Source organism: Hippocampus comes, unplaced genomic scaffold, assembly GCF_001891065.2.
Source record: "Hippocampus comes isolate QL1 unplaced genomic scaffold, H_comes_QL1_v1.1 scaffold245, whole genome shotgun sequence".
NCBI lineage: Eukaryota > Metazoa > Chordata > Actinopteri > Syngnathiformes > Syngnathidae > Hippocampus > Hippocampus comes.
Window position 1 is genome coordinate 45,736 of NW_017805834.1, and position 8,265 is coordinate 54,000.

Consider the following 8,265-nt stretch of genomic DNA (forward strand, 5'->3'; position numbering starts at 1 on the left):
AGCGGTAGGGAACTCCGGTTCCTTGGGAACCATATCCTGCCTGTTTTAGATCCCTCCCGACTCCAACATACCTGATTCTCAACTCAACTGTATTTATAGAGCACTTTCAAACAGCCATCGCTGCATACAAAGTGCTGTACATGGAGCAACTAACATATACAACACTAAAGCAATAAATCAGTAACAAAGATGTTAGAAAGCACGAAACAGTAAAACGAAGATCAAATCTGAGTCATGCTGAGTCAAATGCCAACGAATGGAAGTGAGTTTTGTGGCGGGTTTTAAAGATGGGCAGCGAGGGGGCTTGCTGAATGTTCATTGGGAGGTCATTCAGGAGAGAGGGACCAGCAACGGAAAAGGCTCGATCCCCTCTAGGCCTCCGTTTTGTCCTTGGTACTTCTAATAATGTCTGGTCCGCAGACCTGAGGCGCCAGGCAGGTGTGTAGGGGCGGATGAGCTCAGAGAGGTAAGGTGGCGCGAGGTCATTTAAAGATTTGAAAACAAATAATAGGATCTTAAAAAGAACTCCAAAATGTATAGGGAGCCAGTGAAGGGATGACAGGGTAGGAGATATGTGCTCCCTCGAGTACCAGTTTCAACTGTTCATGGTTGTTTCAGACCTCTACGGAGCTTGCTGATGAGCTGACCATTTGAATCAGGTGTGTTCAGGTAGAGAGAGATCTAAAACAGGCAGGATATGGCTATCGAGGAACCAGAGTTCCCTAACCCTGCTCTTGAGGTTTTGTTTGCTGCATTTCATACCGCCTGCCCGGTGCAAAAAACAAAATGAAACAAAAAAAACTACACGATAGAGGTAATGCTCTCTATGCACTCTCTGACAATTAGGGCGCCACTGCCAACTGCTGCAGTGGATGTGCAATTACATTTTATTCTATTCTCTTCGGCAAAAAAAGGATGTTCCCCAGAGTCACACGCGCCCCCCTTGGCATCGCATCGCTCCCCACTTTTTGAGAAGGACTGGGCTAAAGTAACTCCAATCGGACAAATTGCAATACACACCGCAAGAAAAACAAAATGAAGACTTTGGAGTGGCCTAGTCAAAGTCCTGATCTGAATCCTATTGAGATGCTGTGGCATGACCTTAAAAAGGCGGTTCAGGATCAAAAACCCTCCAATATTTCAAGTTGTCAAGTTTCAAGTCAATTTTATTGTCAAATGTGCAACATAGAGCACAGATGAAATTTCTTTCCTCTCAACTACAGGAAAGAGAGAGTCCAATGTGGCTGAATGACAACAATTCTGCAAAGATGAGTGGGCCAAAATTCCCCCACAGTGCTGTGAAAGACTCATTGCAAGTTATCGCAAACACTTGATTGTAGTTGTTGCTGCTAAGGGTGGCCCGACCAGTTATTAGGTTTAGCGGGCAAACATTTTTTCGCACAGGGCCATGTAGGTTTGGATTTTGTTTTCCCTTGAATAATAAAAACTTTAATTTCAAAACTGTATTTTGTGTTTACTGGTGTTATTTCTGACTAATATTTACATTTGTTTGATGATCTGAAACATTTAATTGTGACACAACATGCAGAATCAAGAAGGGGGCAAACACTTTTTCACACCACTGTAAGCCCGTTGGTAAAGGAGGGCCTGTCTATGCCACAGAAAACACAGTTTCACTTTGAAAAATATGCGGGGATCTTGCGCACCAACCTCGACATATTTGTCACTTGGCTTGCACACATAACGTTATTTTTAGTAAGGCTATGTTCGGCTTTTGCTGATTAGATTGGTCTTAAATCAAACAAAATCACACCTTTGTTTCTTGAGATGTTTTTATTGTTTTACTGATAAAGAACTCAACACTAGTATCTCTTAACAATATAATTAAATATCAAATAAACACATCTATTTTTAAAAATTCGTGCCTCGAGTAGGTTTGGGAGTGGGTGGGGCCAGAAAAATATTGGTCGGTGGGCATGGCCCCCGATCGCCTGCCCACGGCAACAGGAGTGGTTGTTTGTAGAGAATGAGATCAGAGTAAAGTGATACAAAATGAGTCAGTGTAGTACGTCATACATTGGAGTCAAAGTTTTACGAAATCCTTCTTTAGCTTTTTAATAATTCATTTCCAATATTTATTTTGAATCACTGACATGAACGACAGCCTCCAAGATGAGGATGAACAGCATCTCAGTGTAGTGTATGAGTCTTCAAAGCACAAATAAGATATGAAAGAAAATATATTCAAAACTCACAAAAAAAAAAACCTGTGAAATGATTCAGTATTCAGTAGTTTTAGTAGTCTTTTCTTCTGCCGCTGCTTTCCAATTGCATTCCTTAGCTCATTTGTTTCTCCACCATTTTCTGTTCGAGAGCTGATTCCAATTTGTTTATTTATTTTACATCTGCTGGTGGTTCCCTCCAGCGGCAGTAGGAGGAAGCGAAGCACTGCCACCCTGTTGGACATCCACAAATCCCATCCTCTGCCTCCTCTTCCTCTGCTCAGTCATCTACACACACACACACACACACACACACACACACACACACACACACACACATGCACACAAACGAATTTGTACTCTTTATTTTCATTCCAATAGTTCATAAGTATGATCACACACTTATTTGACACCTCATATAGCCAGCGTAGAAAGAAAAAAGGTAAAGAAATTGCGAAATTTACAATCAGCATTCACTTTCACTTACATCAATTTCTTGCATAATGTCTTTTACTTTGCTTCCTCCATCTTTCATTTTAATTACTTTTATCCTGCCTTCAAGCATAAAAGCTTTTCTTTTGTTCACTCCGTGGTCTGTCGCCATTTTAGCAATGCAACGTTCGTGCTGCGTCTGAAACTAACAATAACAAATACTTCCTGTACTACTGCGCATTTGAAAGCCACTGTGGTGTTTGCTGTTGCCGTTTCCGAGCTAAGCAGTAGGAGTCGCTGCAGGCTGAGGTTGGATTAGACTTGCGGAAGGCTTGTTTTCGTTGTAGTGGCTCTCGTTGCGAGGCAAGGGCAGAGAAAAATATTTCGTATAACGCAACAGGGGGATTTTTCGTTGTAGGGGGAGCAGAAAAGTGGGAATGGTTTTAATGCACGAAGATTTTTTTCACACTAGGGGGTATTTTCGCCCATGTAGGTTTCGTTGTCGAGGAGTTTCACTGTATACCCAAACTATGTTTCTTGGCAGCGATGCGGAGGGCTCAGTTGCGCGAATGTCATTTGTTCCTTTATTTCATGTGTATATCTATCTATCTATCTATATGGCCGAGTGGTTGGCACGTCAACCTCACAGTGCGGAGGTACCGGGTTCGATTCCAGCTCTGGCCTTCCTGTGTGGAGTTTGCATGTTCTCCCCCAGGCCTGCGTGGGTTTTCTCTGGGTACTCTGTTTTCCTCCCATGTTCCATAACCATGCATGGCAGGTTAATGGAACACTCTAAATTGTCCCTAGGTGTGAGTGTGAGTGCGAATGGTTGTTTGCCTATGTGTGCCCTGCAATTGGCTGGCAACCGGTTCTGGGTATCCCCCGCCTACTGCTCAGAGGCAGCTCTGGGTAGGCTCCAGCACCCGCGACCCTTGTGAAGATAAAGCGGATCAGAAAATGGATGGATGGATGGATGTGTGTGTGTGTGTGTGTGTGTGTGTGTGTGTGTGTGTATATAACTCCTTTTGCATGTAACAGTCATGTCTCTCTTTTCAGTTTTTTTTTCTGATGCAGTGTTGTGAGATAGGTGGGCGAAGCCCGTGATCTGTAATCGATGGTTTTATAGGTGTAGGTGCAGCTGTGTGCTCGTGTCAGACTACACACATTTCTGACCTCATTATGGTTTTAAAACATTTCAATTCTGTATTCCTCATATTTTCCTGCTCAGCTAGTTTTTCGTTCTGTTGCGCTTACAATTTCTTGTCTCCCATTTCTCCTGTCCCACTCTAATTACCATATTTTTCTGACTATAAGTCATACTTTTTTCATAGTTTGGCTGGTCTCGTGAGCCAAAAACGTGATGTCTGCGTAGCTTGAAAATCTTTCCACTGCTGCATCATCCTCTCTTGGCAAGCTGGCAAGCTGGCAAGTGGTCTTCTACTTCTTATTGTGTCATAGTGTTGGAAATGCGCGGACAGAGCGGTGCTGCTCTACGTGGACTGCGGCATGAAGGGGAACTACAGTATCGTGTAGTACGCAGTAAAAAACTAAGGCATTTTTTGAACATTTATGGACATCAGTCAGTGTTTGCTCGAATCCACAAATGTTCAAAACTTGGGGACCTTGACCGTTTCATGTGTGGCGCAGGATTATTTTTTTTTTCTACACATTTCGTTTTTGTCCTTTCTGACACTGTTGACCTTTCGTTATACAGTGATCCCTTGCTCTAACGCGGTTCACTTTCCGCGGCTTCGCTGTTTCACGAGTTTTTTTAATGCAGTTTTTTTTATGCTTTGAAACAGCGAATTGCGTTCTGCATCCTGATTGGCTAAGGCACTGCGTTAAGGTTGTATGATTGCCTTTTTACAACTGAGCCAGCAGAGGGCAATGTAACCCTACTCTACACTTGTTCGTGGTGCATGACATAGTAAGCAATATAAAAGGGGCACGCTGTTTTTCATTTCTCTCTCTCTCTCTCTCTCTCTCTCTCTCTCTCTGTCTCTCTCTCTCTCTCTCTCTCTCTCTCTCTCTCTCTCTCTCTCTCTCTTTCTCTGCCTGTTCAAATAAACACGCCGATGTATGGTTGAAGAAAACACCTCATCATGTCATTCTTGGGATGTTGGGCAGAAGGATGCCAGTCTACATGCGCTGTGAAGTAACCCTGCTAACACACTGACCGACATGAACAGTCTCCGCACCTCGTCTTCTGTACAGTTTGCCAAATTTACCTTTGCAAATTTTTGGTCTTTGGTTTCAGTGTATCAGTGGCGGATGCTGGTCTTTCAAGGAGGGGAAGCTCAATTTCGGCCTACATCATAAAATGTGTCCGTTTATTTATACGTGAATTCTCCTCTCCGTTCCTTTTCAAAAAAATGAAAAGGAAAAGGATGCCTTCACCATAAGATCATTGGCTCATTTCGCTGCCAATCAAAATGAGATTCAGCCTCAGCGAGATTATCCAATCATCATGAAGAAAAGCTAAGCTTCTGCACACCCACTGTCCGGAGACTCCCAGATACGCTGAGCCTCCAATGGGCGGGACAAAACCAGCATTTATCCAATGACTCGTCTCGTTTCAATGCATTGGGCCAACCTAAAAGAACTATCTAGACGCCCAGCGTCCGCGCGGTCGATGCTCAGCGTCCACACAGTTTAAAGCACAGTGAAACTGTGGGAATGAATGAGAAGAGAGTCGCGTCGTAACCAGTAATAAGAAGCTGATTCGGAACAAATGTTGAGCGCGTTGTAGCGCATATTTAGTCAATGACATGTCCACACAATTGTACCTACACACATATATTTGATCACTTACTTTTTGACATTTTAGGGGAAGCTGAGCTTCCCTTGCAGTCTTAGAGCAATCGCCTCTGCATTGTATACATAGTTCAGTATTGTATAATAACTGTAAACAATAAAGTTGACTGTCAAGTACAAAGTACAACTTTATATTCAAATGTGCTGTATGTATTTGAAATTTCGTCCCTCTCAAATTTTTTTTTTTTTAATAAATCCTACTTCACGGATTTCACTTATCACTGGTTCTTTTTGGAACGTAACTCCCGCGATAAACGAGGGATTACTGTACTTTACTGATTTGTTTATTTTTGCATTGACATTGTTGTGTCACATTTTCAACACACTCACTTTGTTCTTTATTTAAGAACCCAGATTTTGTACTGGTACTCTGTTGTTTTGGGGAACAAATTTGACATAAAAAGCAGGACAACAAATTGTGTTTTTTGAATATAAACCACTCCAAAGAGAGACAGATCATAATCTCTGTTGCTGACACTGCAGATTTTCAAAGATATCTACAGGACAGCTCTACACATTGACAGTATTGTGTGCATATCGTAACCCAGCACCATCGCTGTCCCCCCGCGGATAGCGAGGGCCCACTTTATTAGGTCCTCATATTTTACAATAGAAGTGCTTTGTTTTTTTAATGAAATGCAATAAACAGAAAAAAATGTGTTCTTCCAGGATCTTGGACAGATTAATGGCACTTCCATTCCCTTCACTGGGGAAAGTTAATTTGAGAGAAGAATGAATTGAGTTACAAGACTGGCCACGAAAGGAACTAACCTCCCTAGCCAGTGTACCACTTCATGTAATCTGTTTTGTTTAGCTTCTTTGCATACCTGCTCTTTGAGCTCTGTAAGCTGCATGGTGAGCGTCATCACCACTTTCATGGTCGAGGCAAGCTTGTCCTGCAGCATCCTCATTTCGTTCTGCTCGCCGTCACCATCGGTGACTACGAGTGACATGGCCTGCATGCGGGGGAACCAATCCAGGTTGTTGTTCTGCAACACAGCAGGCGTTCAGGAATGTAGTTGCGGTCTCAGGGGCATGATGAACATCTCTTGTACCTTGATCATCATGGCCACATAGCTCTCTGGCCCCGTGTAGTCTGTCTTGTTCTTCTCGCGCACAAGAACGATAAAGTACAAGTAATTCCAGATGTTGTGCTCCAGCTTGATATGCTCCTCAAATGACACAGTCTTGTTGTCAAACTTGTCTCGTTCCAGACCTGAAAGTACAAACTACATCACTGGCTGTGACAACTGAATACAGTGGTTCCATGACCACTCTCGTAAATCGAAAAACTCTTTATCTCAAATAATTTTAATGAATGGAAAGCCATTAACCCATTCCAGCCTCCACGCCTCCAAAAAAAAAAAAAAAACACCCAAAAAGAAAAATGTAACATATTTTTTACATGAAGAACGGTGCTTGATAATCCATCCATCGATCCATCCTTTTTCCGATCCACTTTATCCTCACGAGGGTCACGGGGGGTGCGCTTAGCCTATCCCATCTGTCTTCGGGCAGTAGGCGAGGGACACCCTGAACCAGATGCCAGCCAATCGCAGGGCACACACGGACGAACAACCATCCATGCTCACACTCACACCTAGGGACAATTTAGAGTGTTCAATCAGCCTACCATGGATGTTTTTGGAATGTGGGAGGAAACCGGAGTCCCCAGAGAAAACTCACGCGGGCACGAGGAGAACATGCAAACTCCACACAGGAAGGCCGGAGCCGGGATTGAACCCACGACCTCTGCACTGTGACTACCAGGCCACCGCTTCACAGAACAGCTGACATAAAATAACAAAATATGGTAACATAACACAACATATGATAAAAGATGGACTGTCATGCAATCGTAACCACTATTCCTAGATGAAAGAGGAGAGAATCAGTGTCCTTTCACCAGAGAATCAGAGATGTCATGCTCAAAACATGCATGGCGTGCCACATGTCTGCTACAAACTAAGTTTCAAAGTAAACAAGAAGCTGCAGCGTCCACTGAAGAAAAGAGATTGGTTCACTTCTCTTCCCATGTAAATCCTCTTTAATTCCAAGCACCAAATCTCAGTTCCAAATACACATCTGCGCTCCATGCCTACGCTCCTCTCTCCTCATGCTCAGCTCCAGCAGCGATCCATCCAGCCAGCTGCACCAAACCAGGCTTTCCAACTTTCGAACAAAACGGGGCTGTGAAAAACGCTGCCGTGACAGGCACAACAAACACAAGTGCCTAGGGCTGTCAAGTGGCGACAGTCAAATAGCACTGACAGTCTCCCCATCAAAATCAGTGCCGGGACATGCATGCTGCCGAGAAGGCACAACCATCAAGCACAGATTCTTCTCCTTCAACCAATGTCATCGCCAAAACGCTGAAAACAGTCCACAATTTGCCAATTCAGGATATGGGATCAGTTTCTGTGTTTTCTTTATGTAACCTGTCAAGTTATTCCAATGATCTCCAGGCTGGAGAGGAGTCAGTGGTGCCAAGTCATGATTTCATCTTTTCCTTGTAGGCGGATTTCAGTGCCATATTTTCCGCACTAAAGGACACACTGGATTATGAGGCGCACCTTCAATGAATGGCTATTTTGTAAATGTTTTTTCATACATTAGACGCTTCACATCAAAAGGTGAAATCTACAATGACTCCACTAGATGGTGCTACGCTCCTTCCATTCAACTCGAGAGGCGTCTGTTCAACTCGAGAGGCGTTCATGACCGCCTCTGAAAAATGTAAATTAACTATTACTGTACTTAAATGAAACTACGAAAATTGAAAAAAATACATCAAAACAGAAAATGAAGCGAGGAAATCACAAAATAAATTCTGTAT

General features: G+C 43.2%; 1 protein-coding gene across 1 annotated transcript in view; it reads right to left on the reverse strand.

Moving 5' to 3' along the window:
* Positions 1-1,887: 1,887 nt before the first annotated feature.
* Positions 1,888-8,265, reverse strand: part of itpr3 (inositol 1,4,5-trisphosphate receptor, type 3) — a 191,920-nt gene continuing 185,542 nt past the window's right edge. Inside the window, exons 57-59 of the mRNA XM_019887755.1 lie at positions 6,485-6,645; positions 6,257-6,418; positions 1,888-2,471 (exon numbers count right to left, since the gene is read on the reverse strand). Coding sequence (XP_019743314.1) covers positions 2,361-2,471; positions 6,257-6,418; positions 6,485-6,645 — 434 coding nt within the window. The 3' untranslated portion in view covers positions 1,888-2,360. The remainder of the gene's footprint in view (positions 2,472-6,256; positions 6,419-6,484; positions 6,646-8,265) is intronic.